General features: G+C 37.3%; 1 protein-coding gene across 1 annotated transcript; it reads left to right on the top strand.

The window, feature by feature from the left end:
* Window positions 1–2,288: 2,288 nt before the first annotated feature.
* On the top strand, window positions 2,289–11,533 carry LOC109211599 (casein kinase 1-like protein 2). Its single transcript, XM_019375146.1, has 14 exons — window positions 2,289–2,646; window positions 2,730–2,770; window positions 3,877–3,946; window positions 4,043–4,191; window positions 4,265–4,360; window positions 4,451–4,521; window positions 7,534–7,595; window positions 7,702–7,765; window positions 7,857–7,941; window positions 8,033–8,159; window positions 8,304–8,386; window positions 8,462–8,525; window positions 9,391–9,527; window positions 10,868–11,533. The coding sequence occupies exons 1-14, from the start codon at window positions 2,571–2,573 to the stop codon at window positions 11,141–11,143; spliced, it is 1,401 nt and encodes a 466-aa protein (XP_019230691.1). The 5' UTR covers window positions 2,289–2,570; the 3' UTR covers window positions 11,144–11,533.
* The last annotated feature ends 3,980 nt before the right edge of the window (window positions 11,534–15,513 follow it).

Raw genomic sequence — 15,513 nt, 5'->3', positions numbered from 1 at the left:
ATATGGAGTTTTAAACTCACATAATGAATTTCATTTTATAAATACTTAGCTTCACCCAAAGATTTATCACTAAGATTTATCACATAGACTATGCAACTCTTTAATTTATTTAAACATCTTATTCTTCGTGTGATCTCAAAGAGGCTGAGTACTTCTACTAAAAATATGTCAAACACGACAGTCACATATTTTTTTTTTTAAATTTCAATTATATTTTTGTCATTTAGTCAAAATAAATTTAAACACATTATCTCAGGGTTGTCAAGATTTTCAAAATACATAATCGAGGATCATACCTTTATGAAGAATTTTTATACCGCCAGGTGAAAACTGAAAAAATGATCTTGACAATTCATTAGTGTGTACAATTGTGGACTCCTCATCCACAAAGAATACCAGTCATCTTTTCGCGACAGTGGAACAACAACAGAAACAATTAATACAGCAGGGTAGTAGCATAAATAATAATATTAGTAGTGTTATTCTCCATAACATCGTGAAAATATCCTTAAGATTGTTGAAAATATTATTATGGAAAATAGGAGTTATCCTGAGGCGTGTCAAGGACACTGTCCTTAAGGATATTTCGCCCACACAATAATGAATAAAATTAGGCGTATCCCGCAGGATTCAACAAGCTCTTCCAGTTATAAAACTGGAACAAAGCTAGCAGAAAATTCAAGAAAGAAACCCAGCATATAGAAGGAAGAAGATGATTCAGAAAGTTACGTTAGAAAGTATGTCTTTAGCTCTTCAAAGACCATGTTTATATAGGTGTTGCTCCAACGTTTAGATAACGGCTAGTTAATGGCTAGATAACAACTACTAACGGCTAGTTTGACTTTATTAAATATAAAATAATTTACTAACTAGTAATAAGTAGATGTACATAATGTTTCAAAGAGATTTTTTTTTCAAACCAAGATGCACATTACCTTTTGAGATATCATTAATTTTAGGCGAAATACATAAATGGCCCCTCCAAGTTGTCCACAACGGTCATTTGAACACCTCAACAAACCTATTTATCAAGTAGACACTTCAAGTGTCTCTTAAGTAAATCAAATAGACACCCCGGTATAACATACCAGATGCGTGAGTTACACTTGTCAAATGAGCCAATCAATGAACGACACGTGTAATTTGTAATTAAAATTTAACATAAATTAACCAAAAAAAATAAAATAAATTTAAAATAAAAAAACCCTTCTCCAGGGGGTGTGAAAATTAAGTGGGGTCCGCATACAACCAATTACATCAATAAAATTATACAAGCATTCATTGCAATTTTGCTATTAAAAAAGTAAATTAACTAATTTTTTTTAAGAAACCACTTGGATTTACCTTCAAACCCAAGCATTGACGCCAGAAGTTACTTCCTTGCCTTCAAACCCAAGCTTAAATCTGATAAACATGTTAAAATCTCATATGAAATACCAAAGATCCTAAAACTCCACAAAAGAAAAATGAATGGCCTAGATGAAAGTCCTTTGAAAAGCAAAAAGTAGCATCAACGATATTACTGGAGCAAAAGTAAGCAAAAAATTTCACAGAAATCGCCAGATCTAATCGAATATTCATACAACAACCAAAAAATGGTAGATCTTGTTATGTTCATAGTATAGAATGATGCAAAAAAATGAACGACACGTGTATTTTTTTATAACATTGTAGGCTTATCCTTTGGTAATTTTGTTCTTTTGTAATGGAGCCAAAGGTGATTTAGGGTAGAGGAGAGTGTTGAATGGTGGAGGAGAGAATTGGAGGAGAAGGGGGTGTGAAAATTAAGTGGGGTCCGCATTATTTTAGTAAAAAAAAAAAAAAAACCTAATTTTAGGTTGGCAACTCGCGTCCCAGAGAGTGGATTTGATGCAACGGGGGCTGACATGGTCGAGTGTTTAGTTAATCTTCTTTTGTGAATAAATAAAGGGTCTAATTGAAAATAGGCTCACTTGAGGTGTTCAGCTGGTCGTTGAGGACAATTTGAAGGGGCCGTTTATGTATTTCGCCTTAATTTTACAACAATAAATATACAGTTTTTCTTAGATTATCTTAAAATTTTCTCATTGAAATACTTATACGACTATGTATGGGCGGTCTAGAAAATACACTGTATATATGCATTTTTTTTCTGACAAACTCCCAAAGAATCGTCATTGAAATATCTATACGTGTATATATAGCAGACCCGAAGATCTCGCAAGACAAGAGTACGACATCGTATTTTCGGACTGTGGGGGGGGGGGGGAGGGGGGGGGTAGAACAAGAAGATATTACAGAAAGCAAAAAAGACAAATAAAAAACGTATTAATAATAGCAGCAAATAAAATGGGGTAAAGAGGATAAAATCACGGCCTATTCAATTCCAATGGGATGATAAGCATCGTTGAAGCCGTGATGTAATCTTGGAGATGCCTACTCATTCCCTTTTCCCTTCTTGAGCCCAAACTCATGAAGGTCAAACACAAAAAAATTACAAGAAGCTGAAATCTTGCAGTTTTTTTCAATTATTTAATTCGTCCTATGTTGGATTAAGTTTTGGGTTAATATTTCCCAATCTGTAGTCTCCAATGGAGCCTCGTGTTGGTAATAAGTTCCGGCTTGGCCGGAAAATCGGTAGCGGTTCTTTTGGAGAGATCTATCTCGGTAATATGAACACCTTTCATTCTTTTTCAGGTTTCATTTTCTTTTTGAGGTTAATTTAATTGGTGATTTTGTATACTTTTCAGGGGCTAATGTTCAAACTAATGAAGAGGTTGCAATTAAGTTGGTAAGTGCAAAATTTGATCTTTTTCCTTTCCCAATTCATAATCTATTAGTCCAAAGTCCAAACTTGTTACATAAGTATAGTTCATAGTGTGTACTGTGTAGTATCTGATTTTGTAATTGATAGTATAAAGAGTATGTTTCTGTTACTAAAAGCTTGATAATTAGTTATTATTGTGGATGCACGTTTTGTGTTCAGTTGCTAAATTTTTTTGGAGGAAGGGGGTGGGGGTTAAGCTTAATCTGTTAGAAAGAATGCATTTAATTATATTTAACATGCCTACTTATGTGGGAATGTGATTTTGCCAAGCACATGGAAATCTTTTCTTGATGAAGAGTGATAGTGAGGCTCAGACCCACAACCTCTGCTTGTTCTAATAACGTATTAGTAAATGATTTGAGTAAGCAACCCAAAACCTTAAAGATAATGAGTGGAGTGACTCAAGACCATTATAAACCCCTTGCAAGCCCTTACATAACTGTGTGGGACAATTTATAACTCGATCCATTTGGGTTTCACTTGTGAACCTTAATGTGTGCTTTTCGGATGGGAGAATAGGTTTATTAATGATTGGCTCTTGTACCATGTTTATTGTGTGACCGGCGCAGTTTCTACGCGCATGGCGTGACTCAAGCCCACTTTTGAGTTGCGTGTTAAAGATGTAATTAAGAAAATAAAGTTGTGCCATCTTTAATCGCTATAGTTTTTAGATTAAATAAATGCTCACGCACTCAGCAAACAGTGTTGACCATTTGATCATTTGGTTTATTCTCTGGTTAATATCTACACTGTTGTTACTTAGCCTGCAATATGAGACTGAGCAGTGAATTTGCATGAACTAAGCAAGTTCCGTGGTTTTGAAGAAATGAAAACAGTTCCACTGCTTCACAATGGTCTTTCTGGAGTTTTTGATATAAAACTTGATAGATATTGCATATTAGATTTGTTAAACTGAAGTTGTGCCTGTAACTTGTTGATACTCATGACAATATTGTACACAGCAGTTCTGCTATGCTCGGTCATTCGCGACTTTCCTTCGATTGCTTCACTGAGGAAATGTTCTTTGATTTGCATGATTAAGTTGCTGATTTCTTATTTCTTGTACTCAGGAAAATGTGAAAACAAAGCATCCTCAACTATTATATGAAGCAAAGTTGTATAAAATACTACAAGGAGGAAGTAATTTATCATATTCATGTTGCCTGCTTTTCCTTTTCTCAATACTCTGCTTATTTCTTGTCCTTATCAGTTCGATTTCTTTTTTGATATTGGTAGCTGGAATCCCCAATTTAAAATGGTTTGGAGTTGAAGGAGATTATAATGCCCTTGTGATGGATTTGCTGGGGCCTAGTCTTGAAGATCTCTTCAACTTCTGCAGTAGGAAGCTGTCTTTAAAGACCGTTCTCATGCTCGCAGATCAGATGGTAAGAAGTTTTGCATTTCTTATTTATTCCATTGACGATTTAAAGAACTCTTCTCATCCTTGTCGATTTACAGATTAATCGGGTTGAATTTGTTCATGCCAAATCTTTTCTTCATCGAGATATAAAACCTGACAACTTTCTTATGGGATTAGGAAGACGTGCAAATCAGGTATTGGGATAAAATTTCTTACTTTGCTGCTTATTTCACCTATTGGAGGCATGGTATCTGTTAATTCCTAATTGCCATGGATTAATATAGGTCTATATGATTGATTTTGGGCTGGCTAAGAAGTATAGAGACTCATCAACTCATCAGCATATTCCGTATAGGTCAGCTCCCTTGGAACATTCTATGCGGCTGACTTTGGTTTGCTTAAGAAGATATAGTTCTTGAAATGTGATCTTCATGCCCATGCGATTCCTATATGAGCTTGTGTTCCTAGCTATTAGTGGTCTGTTTGCTCTTTCCATTGAGCAACAGAAAATGGTGATTTCTTTTAGTTTGCGTCATCTTTAAACCCATATGACGTATCTCCTCACCTTCAAATGTATAACCATTGCGAAATAGACAGAGAAGACGAATTGTTTCTGTTTTCCTCTTTTTCTTTTTTGATAAATTGAAAAAGCTTTTGTTCTTATCCCAGACTCCGCATCCAAAATGACCGTCTGAATAAGCATCTTCTACATATGTGGGTATCCGCAGGATATGATACGGGGCCATCTTTCTGTAACTTCAGGACATGTGTTTGACTATATATGTGTTTTTCAATGTTCGACTGTACTGAAAGCATGTTATCTCTTTCTGTTTGGCATAGCCATAATGCAGGGGCGGCTCAAGCACATACGGGGCCTAAAACCGAAGTTTAATATGAGGCCTAAATTTTTAAAAGAAAGTTAAAAGATATGTTTTTATTTGAAGTTTATTCTTCTAACTTTTTGAGATATAAAGTTGTTATTTTTTTTATAATCGATTTTCTCTAATAATTGTTGTTCGATTGATAATATAGCCAACTTATTTAATCTTTCTTGAGATATTGATCTTAGATAAGATTTTACAAAGCAATAGAAGTATAGAACTATTGGAACCTTAAAAGCATTGCTGAACACTTGAACCAGTGAAATCTTGGAGAAAGAAGGTGAGTAATGAATTCTCGGAGAAAGAAGTGAGTAAGAATATCAAAGAGAAACACAAAAAATATGTAGGATTTTCTGAAATATGAAGAGATTAGAAAAAAAGAAAGATTGACTTGGACAAATTAAGGAAGAGAAATTTTTTTAATGAAAGGAGTAAAAAATGGAAAACTAAAAGTTATGAGAACTATTCATTTACACATTTTTAAGTAAGTCAAATTACAATTTTTTTTTATATATCTAAAATATTTCTTTCCTTTATATTAAAAACTATAGTTTTGTATTAAAAATACTAAATATTATTTTTTAAATGCCTACGAACCTATTATTTTTTAAAAATGAGGCTGCCTAAATTTGGGGGCCTAAGGCACAAGCCTAACTCTACATCAGGTTGGAGCTGGCCCTGCCATAATGTATCAAACTTTTCCAGTCTCAAGTACGTAAAAAAAAGAGTGTGGCTATAAAATCTGAGATGACATATTTTAAATGTAAAACATCTTATTAATAATGCCTTAAGTGTAGTTCTTAAATCTTTACTTTATAATAAATACATTAGATAATGTCCAAAATCAGGCCAAAGCTTGGTCAATTTGACCTTATAAGTTATAAACAAAATCAGGTCATCTATTTCGGGATGGAATATGGTCTTCTGTAGATGGGGCTATCAGAATGCATGAAGTTGCAATTTTAGGTTTACTTACTATGATCTCAGTTGGAGAATAGCTATATGCACCTTTCTATTTTTTTCTTCTATTAGTACTTATATTTTAAGCTTACTTCTAGTCATTCTTTTAACTATCCTTTTAATATGATCAAACTGCTTCTTGGTCTGCCTGCCACTACCTGTTAAGAGGCACGAAACCTCTAGAACTTCTTGAATGGGAATGAAGTAGTTTAAACAAGAACTTTTTAGCACTTTGTATTCCCTCCATCCCATCTTATATGGAGGTATTACTACTTGGGAGTCCAACTGTTTTTTTTTAACTATGATTTTCTCAAGCTTTTTTAATTATTAACTATGTTTGACTTATGCTCCCTCCGTTTCAATTTATGTGAACCTATTTCCTTTTTGGTCTGTGCCAAAAAGAATGACCCCTTTCCTTATTTGGAAACAATTTACCTTTATGCAATGATTTATAGCCACACAAAATATATGTGCCTCATTTTATACCACAAGTTCAAAAGTCTTCTCTCTTTTCTTAAACTCCGTGCCCAGTCAAATGGGTTCACATAAATTGAAACAGAGGGAGTAATACTTTTCATCCAGTTTTCAAATATATAAATTTTATTTTTAAAAACTTGATGACTCTATGCCTGAATTCACACCGAAAATGAAGTTCTTTGACCCTCGTACTCCAAACCCCTTCACATAAGAATTGGGATAGAGGGAGTAACTGATTTTTTTAACAAGTTTGCTGATAGGGAAAAAATGCCGACTTCCTTTCTAGTTTTTCTTTAGTTGAAGTGCTAATGTCTTTTTTCACTTACTTCGATTAGGTGGTGAAAAAAGATTTGTCATTCTAGTTTCTATTGACTGGGAATGGTTGAATATGGTAAATGATAAGATGTAATCTTGAACTTTGTAACCTTTTGCAGTACCCTCTTGGTACTGCTTTATCAATGCAACACTTTACCCTTTAAGAAAATGATATGGAACCAGATTTTCTTGATCTTTCCCAGCTGTTTTTATTTTGGTCATTCATTATTTCATTGAATTGAAGGGGAGCCTTGGAGCAACGGTCAAGTTGTCTCCTGTGATCTATAGGTCACGGGTTCGAGTCGTGAATCAGCCACCGATACTTGCATCAGGGTAGGCTGCCTACATTATACCCCCTTGGGTTGCGGCCCTTACCCCGACCCTGCGTGAACGCTGAATGCTTTGTGCACTGCGCTTCTAATAGAAAGAATTGATGGCATCAACAATCTAGTATTGTCATGCTTACTGTAGAGGGTACCATCATACTTACTGTAGAGGAAGTCATCTCTTTGTTTATAAAACATGTGCAATTCACAGAAACTCTAACAGTGAATGTTCTGAATTAGGATTGATCATTCTTATTTTGAGCGCGCGAAGAAGTATATATTTATCTATTGAATAATATAATTAATTTCATTGGATGCTTGTATTCTTAATTAGTGAATTAGCTTAAAGAGAGATCTTCCTCCAGGGCGTGGATGCATGATTTTAATTTTTCTTTTAATGTGATACAGAGAAAACAAAAATTTGACAGGAACTGCTAGATACGCAAGCATGAATACTCATCTTGGCATTGGTAAGCTTTTGTTTTCTCTTACCTACTTGCACCTGTTTGTTTATATGGATTGTTTTTTCTCTATTAAGCATGCTTGCCTCCTCTGAGTTGCCTCTGAACCATATAGAACAAAGTCGAAGGGATGATTTGGAATCGCTGGGTTATGTTTTAATGTACTTCTTAAGAGGAAGGTAAATGTTTCTCCCTCCAGATTTTCTTATATATTTGGTCTTTTGCTCTTCTTTCATGACAGTCTTACATTATGCTTTCAAAAACATGTAGTCTCCCTTGGCAGGGGCTGAAAGCAGGCACTAAGAAACAGAAGTATGAGAAGATCAGTGAGAAGAAAGTATCAACGTCAATAGAGGTAATTTACGCTCCATCAATTTTCATATGCTAGCTATTTTTTTTTTTTTTTAATTCACTAAAATGATAGTAGTGCAAATTTTCCTTTATAGACCTTGTGTAGGGGATATCCTGCAGAGTTTGCATCATATTTTCATTACTGTCGATCACTAAGATTTGATGATAAACCAGATTATGCTTATCTGAAGAGAATTTTCCGTGATCTTTTCATTCGTGAAGGTATTATCATTTCTGCTCTCCATGCCTTACTTTTTCATCTGTACAGAAGATAATACAACTTGTACCTCAATTTCAATGTTCTCAGAATTTGTTCTTCCATTTTTCTTCCCCCCCCTTCCTTTTCCTTCTTCTCTTCTATTTCAGGGTTTCAATTTGATTATATATTTGACTGGACCATTTTGAAATATCAGCAATCACAGCTTGCCAATCCTCCATCTCGCGCTCTTGTGAGTGGCTTAAATAAATTAATTTATGTTGAATTGGCATCAAAATACGAAAATGAAATGATATTTTTGGGACAGGGTGGTACTGCTGGGCCAAGCTCAGGGATGCCTCATGCTCTTGTTAATGTTGAGAGGCAATCAGGTATGCTCCGGCACAAGGCACCCCTCTCCCCCTAACACACCCTCCCTTCCCCTACCCAAAAATAAGAAAAAAATTAGCCCCCCTCACGAAAAAAAAAGGGAAGGAAAACTAAGAGGTTGTTTGGATTGGCTTATTTTAAGTGCTTATTGGCTTTTAAGCACTTTTTTAGTTTGTGTGGTGTTTGGCAATGATAAAAAGTGCTTAAAAGCACTTACTTTTAGGCATAAAAAGCACAAAAATAAGCCAAAAGTTAGGTATTACCAACTTATGGCTTTTGGCGTTTAGCTTAAAAGCTACTTTTTATAAGCCAATCCAAACACCCTCTAAGCAATCATTCTGTGCTAACTGCTGTGGCATAAAGTGTTCAGGAAATTACTTTTAACAGGGAGCTGGTAATTGATCTATTTTTTCTCTTTCCTACTTACTTTATGGAACATGCCATCCTCAGCTCTGTCCGAGCTCTTCTATTAGTATGTATAAAAAAAGGCAGCCCGGTATACAAACCATTCTGCATTCACGTAGGGTCCGGGGTAGGGTCCGGGGAAGGGCTGCACCCCAAGGGGTGTGATGTAGACAGCCTAACCTAAAGCAAGCATTAGTGGCTACTTCCACGACTCGAACCCCTGACCTATAGGTCACACGGAGACAACTTTACGTTGCTCCAAGGCTCCCCTTCTCTAGAAGTATGTGTCTTGTCTCATAAACATAATGCAAAGATAAAATTAGAATCAGTTTGGATTAGTCCATCATATCATTTATTTTTGATGGCATGCCAGCTATCCTGTTTAGGGAAGTATACTACCTCTAAATTTGCTTGTTTCTTATTGTCTGGGAGCTATATATACATGTGACACTTATTATGCAGGTGGAGATGAAGGTCGACCAGCCGGTTGGTCTTCATCAAATCTTACACGTAATAAGAGCACAGGGCTGCATTTCAATTCTGGAAGCTTATTGAAGCAAAAAGGCACAGTTGCTAATGATTTATCCATGGGTAAAGAGGTCCGTCCTCCTCTCTCCCTATTTTTGAACCCTTTGTCCTGTTTCTGTTGGGGTTGGAAAAGCGTAATACTATTGCAAATAAATTCTGTGGCAATTTTACTTATTATAAGTTGATGTGACTGCATTTGCCTTTATCTGGCTGTATAAAGCTAGTTTCTGTAGCAATCCTAATTTATCGAGTACTTCGGCATGAGGATGGATGCATGCAGTTCCCAAAGTATAAGCAAAAATCCTGAAGTTTGCGGGGCAATTTTAATTAACCGAGTGCTTCACCAAGTAGAGGATAAATCCTGCAGTTCCTGAAGGATTAAAATTCCTGAATCACTTCCTCAATTATTTCATCCTGAAAAATCATTTGATGTGTGCAACTCTTTTTGTCCTCTAGGTTTTTCTTTTAAGTTTTGTGTTTTGGGGTGGGGGTGGGTGGGTGGGGGGGTGCACAGTAGACGTGTAAGAGTAAGAAGTGGAATAATTAGAGCATGAAATGTTGTGCTTCTAATGCTCATGTGGGTTCTTTGGAGGTAAAGGAGCAGGAGAGCTTTAAAGCAAAGGAACATGACTTTGTAAAGCTTAGGGCTTATCTATATTTTGCTCAACTTTTGGAGCTCCTGCGAAGTTCCTACAGGGATAGAGGATTGGGTGTCTTTATAGAGAACCATATTTTTGTGTAGGCTTTCTGTTTTGTATACCTTTTATATATTGGGTTTCCCCAACAACACCAGTAAATTATTACTTCCATTAAGAAAAGGGTGAAGTGGAATAAGATTAAAGTCTCCCTTGGCAATCATGAAGAGACAGAGGCGGATGTAGTGCTTTAGTTACGAAGGAAAGAAGAAAGAAGTGGCACAATGGCATTGAACAACCACACCCCCCCGGGGGGGGGGGGGCAGAAAACACAGGAAGTGAGGCGATAAAAATTGGCCCTCCTCTTCAGATATTCACCCTTCTCTATGGATATTGTTTTCTGAATCTCCTTCACGGAGTGATTGACGATTGGCTATAAGTTAGACGGCCAAAAGGGTGGTGTGGTTTGTCTGTATGACAAAGAAAAGGTGGGTGCACAATTAGGGGTTAGCATTATGTTACCTTTATTTCGATTTCTTCTACATATGTGTGCTTGGTCATTGTGACACATGACAGAAATCCTGTATTCATTTGATATTTCTTCAATATAACTGCCAACGGGAGATCAAATAGGTGGCATGCATTAGGAATCAGAATTTAGTACAATTAAGGATTCACAGCTTATACTTTGGGGAATACGCTCAAAACCTACACATGTTTTATGATCTGTAGCTACCGGTAAACGTAACAGAATTTGACTGAGTTTTTGTTTGCAGTTATCCAGTTCTAATTTTTTCCGGTCAAGTGGACCATCAAGGCGTCCAGTTGTCTCTAGCATCCGAGACCCAGTGATTGCTGGGGGTGAACCTGACCTCTCTGGCACTCGGACAAAAGATGCAAGCCCGGGACCATTGCGTAAAGTATCCAGTGTTGCACGGAGGAGTTCACCAGTTGTGTCCTCAGATCACAAGCGCAGCTCCTCTATCAAAAACGCCAACATAAAGAATTTAGAGTCCACCGTCAAGGGAATGGAGGGCTTAAGTTTTCGATGATGAGGGACTGCATTAGTAGCTGTGCTTTGTCTCAGTTCTCTGTTCACTCTAAATTTTGGCACGCCAACTTGGGGAGTAAGTATTCTGATATTAGTTGCTGCCAGGAAGTACCATAAAGCTGAATTAAATTAAAATTTGGGATGTATTTCAAAAGCACAGTTAAGGATATGATGGGGTTGCAGAGCCAAACTCACAGATCCCAGTTTATGCTTGTCCATACAGTTGTATCCACTTTCCATATTCTTTTTCATCTCTATCTCTTGCTTGTTCTTGTTATGCTGTGGTATTCTTGTTGAAGTCATGTTGTGAATTATGAAGGTGGTCATGTATAATCGCGAGAAATCATGTATTTATTTGTTTTAAACATGAGCAAACTGTTCTTTTGTTCAAGCTACTTTATTATCAGTCAATCACTGCATGGTCAGTTTAGGGGTATTAGCCGGTGACTCGGGCAGTTTCCCTCTCGACGAAGCATTGTCGTATTGGTTGATATTGGCCTTTGTATCATATCTGAGACAGTAATTTATTCGAGATGTCCAGGCAACCTTATGTATACAAATATTTTTAGCAAGTTTGCAGCCATTGCTGCTGGTAATAAGTAGCAAGTATAGTGAAACCTGCACATGTTAAGAAAAAAGGATCTGCCTCCTCAAGCGCCAATTTGTTAGCATATTATTACCAGTTGGAACTTCTTACACCAGATATCACCGCGGATTTCTGTTACGTGTAAAGATCCTGTTGTGAACATGGATAAGTTAGATAATGCTTATGGGCCAGTTATTTGGACAAAGGTTGGCCAAGCTATTGGGCCTGGGGCTAAACCACGATATGGCCAAGGAATTAGACAGCCCAACGATACATTTGCTTGGGATTCAGGTTGAGTAGGGAGTATGTGACAAAGGGGATAAAAGTGTGTCATCGGCAGTTTTAGGAATTATGCGAATTGTGATATTGAATGTGTTCTCTCTCATCTTTGCTCTGTATCTCTGATTTCCTCATCCCCTTCTATACCCGTCTCTGTTTCTCACCTCTTTCTTCTTATCAGTTCTTCTATGTCATTTCAATTGCTATTCCTTGTAATTCTGTTTAGTAAGGGCAATACTACAAGTGAGTTTCCTTGTGTGCGAATTGGTTATTTCACGTTTGTTATATTGGTGCTTTCATCCAGAGGTCTCTAATGGTGGACCAAAAAGTACTCAATTCGTGATTCAATTCAGGAAATGAAGGATTCGCTTTCTAAGGATTTTGCCGATATTCGTTTGTTGTTAATGGAGCTAGTGGGGAAAAAGGCGGAAGAAATTCAAAAATAGCCAGATTTACCACTGGTCGTTGAAAAATAGCCAAGTTTCAAAAGTCATCGAAATTTAGCCACTTTATATCCGAGCGAAAACACTGTTCAAAATCTGGAAAAATACGCCCGCAAATTTTACGGGAGTTCCAGGATAACTATGCTGGAACTCCCGCAAATTTTACGGGAGTTCAAGCATAATTATGCTGGAACTCCCGCAAATTTTACGGGAGTTCCAGCAAGTATAATTGTCCAGTATAATATACTGGAGTTTGGAGCACTGGTGCTCCAGTCTCCCGCAAATTTTACAGGAGTTAGCAAAGTATACCGGTCCAGCATAATATGCTGGAGTTCGTACACAAATGCACCAGAACTCCCGTATATTATACTGGACCGGTCCCTGTTGCAGCAAAATAGTGGCTATTTTTTATTGACTTGGTAAACGCTGGCTATTTTTCATTGACCAGTGTGAAAACTGGCTATACCATGATATTTTAAGGAAAAAGGCTACAACGTCCATTCCACCCCGGGATCCAACAATTCGCAGTCCGGAAATACCTGCTCTTCATGACAACCCAATTTCAGTGGAATTAAGACGGTTCCGTGGTGGAAATCCGGAGGCATGGGTTTTAGAGGCGGAGAGGTATTTTGAATTTTACTCCATTGCCGACGAATTTAAACTCTCATTAGCATCATGTTACTTGGATGGCGAAGCTTTAGCATGGTTCCAGTGGCTATATCGGAACAAACAATTCGTTGACTGGAAGCATTTTACGGAGAAACTGAAGCTGCATTATCGCAAATGGATTCCCCCTGCTTCAATAAGGTGTTCAACTGATTTCCAATTTTACTCGAATTGTTCAGAAACATTAGCGCTACCAGAGACCTATGTAAGTCCTCTAACTGCTAAGAGTAATGTTTCCAACTTCTGTGAGTTTGAGTCAATTTTTGAAGATGGAAACTCAGAGGTCATGCATATGTTCGATGAACTGCCTACAAAAGGCTTTCCCAAAGCAATTGAGGAAATTTATTCTTTTACAGCTGCGTGCCACGACACAGATGCAAGTACACATACCTCTCACTTTGCAGCTAATTTGGAAGATAATCACTCACCTAAGATTTTTGACAAAATGTTACATAGCTGCTTTCCCAACGTAATCGTCGAGGCGCAATCAGATGCTCCAATCAACGATGAAGAAGCTAGAGATAGCGATACCCAATGGTTTTCTAAAAGTATTCAACGAGATTTTCTCATGACTAAACAGACTGAACAATCTGCTTTTACAGAGATTTTGCCTATGAAATATGAGGGGATTTTCGAGGCAACAGAGATAAACTCTGATTCAAATGATAGCAAATTAGAGGAGGACCAACAGGTCTGCGCAATGGTGAAGAAAAATTCAAGCGACACTGTAGTTCAGATATTTGACAAATCTCCTCATAGGAAAGAAATTGATTTTTTGGATGATATATCACCATGGATATCCACTGAAGAAGCTGCTGATATTTTTGAAAGTGACGCAAATAAAATGTTTGACAAAGTTATTCAGAGAAACGAAACTGGTACAACGCTCATCACGGAGGTTGTTAGCCACGCCAATCCGGTGTTCTCTCAAGAAATCAGTATGATTGGTCTAGTGAGCGTTAATTCTAATGCAAAAGTTCCAATTCTTGCCATTGAATTTGATATGGGATATGGTTGCTGGAATCAATTGCATATTGAACATCCTAAAATACTTTGCCCTCGACATCGACTTGGGCTTGCCAGTACTTAGCGGAGATGTCTCGTTTGCATCAGTTTCCACATGATGAATTTGGATTAGACTTTTCGTTTGATCCTGGCTCGGGTGCTATTCCTTTAATCAGGGTACAGTCACCTCAGAGGAGGTTAGAGGACCATTTTACACCCTCAAATCCAAGCAGGCAACATTTGACAAAACACGGGGGAGTTTCTAAATATATGTTGTGGTTCCAACATGATATCAATGCCCATATAGCCAATTGGTTTGACACTGGGCAGCGACCTAAGGCTAGTAAGTTCTCTCTAGATTTCTTAGTGATTATTCTGCTGGATAGGTGTGTGTATGGCAAAGTTAGTTGGTTGGACAATGGGAGAGGGATATTCGATGACATGATTTACAGGAACATGCTCACTGTGCTTGAGTCTTTTGTACCACCAACTACTGTTTATAGTAGTTTCCATGAGATACTTCTTGAATCTATGAAGTCTGTCCAGTCAAGTAAGCTAGCGCTTGCACTTACTTTTGATGATGTGAATTCCCCAACTAGAAGAGGAGCTATCAGGCCCTTGCGTTTTGCTTATGTTAGTGCTTCATATGAGCAGATCTGTAGTAATGCCACTCTTCTGCTTGGAGATGATGTGATTTTTGTTGTGCTTGTGTTCAGTGCTAGAATTTTGGAAATGATTTGTGGTCGCTCCTACAATAGAAAGTCTGCCCAACATATTAGAATTGCTTGGATACACCAAAATGGGTCAAAATTGGAAAAGCCCTTTGCTTGTCTACTACCTTTTGACCTTGGGAACCCATATTTTGGCCAGCAGGGGAGAGCTAAAGTTATATCTAAGTCTCCAAAGATCATAACAACCACTACGAATATGTTACAAGGACGCAATCGAGAAGAATGGATGACTTGGGCATTTGGACCCCAGGTCAGTACCAGGCTTGTGTTAGTAAAAGAATGCAATATACTCCTTTGTTTTATCTCACAAGCAGTTTATGTTGAAGATCAACATGTTATTGGAGTATATACACATTTATTCATGCTTCAAGATTTAACTGGTACACTAATAAAGAAAGTGAAAGCAAAGATGATACTAGTGGAACTCATTTGTAGAACAATAACTATTTTGCTATTCATTCCAGTATTTTTGTGGCTTATGAAGTATTCAAAGGAAACGCAGTATATATCTCATCATGCCTTTGTCCAAAATGAAGTGCACTATGCCGTCACCATTGTTGAGCCGGACATGAATAAAGTTTGGTATGGCGCTCTTAATTTTGCTCAAAAGGAGTTGGCATGTGCTTGCCATCTGGTGTACTGCAAGCTTATTGAAATCCAT

Source organism: Nicotiana attenuata, unplaced genomic scaffold (assembly GCF_001879085.1).
Source record: "Nicotiana attenuata strain UT unplaced genomic scaffold, NIATTr2, whole genome shotgun sequence".
NCBI classification, from domain to species: Eukaryota; Viridiplantae; Streptophyta; class Magnoliopsida; order Solanales; family Solanaceae; genus Nicotiana; species Nicotiana attenuata.
The sequence above is the reverse complement of the archived record's forward strand: the minus strand, read 5'-3'. Positions and strand labels throughout refer to the sequence as shown.

Excerpts from the sequence above, each read along its gene's own strand:
- LOC109211599 (XM_019375146.1), top strand. The coding sequence starts at position 2,571 with ATGGAGCCTCGTGTTGGTAATAAGTTCCGGCTTGGCCGGAAAATCGGT. Across the intron at positions 7,942-8,032 it reads AAGTATCAACGTCAATAGAG|ACCTTGTGTAGGGGATATCC; the intron begins GTAATTTACGCT and ends TTTCCTTTATAG. Across the intron at positions 8,526-9,390 it reads TAATGTTGAGAGGCAATCAG|GTGGAGATGAAGGTCGACCA; the intron begins GTATGCTCCGGC and ends CTTATTATGCAG.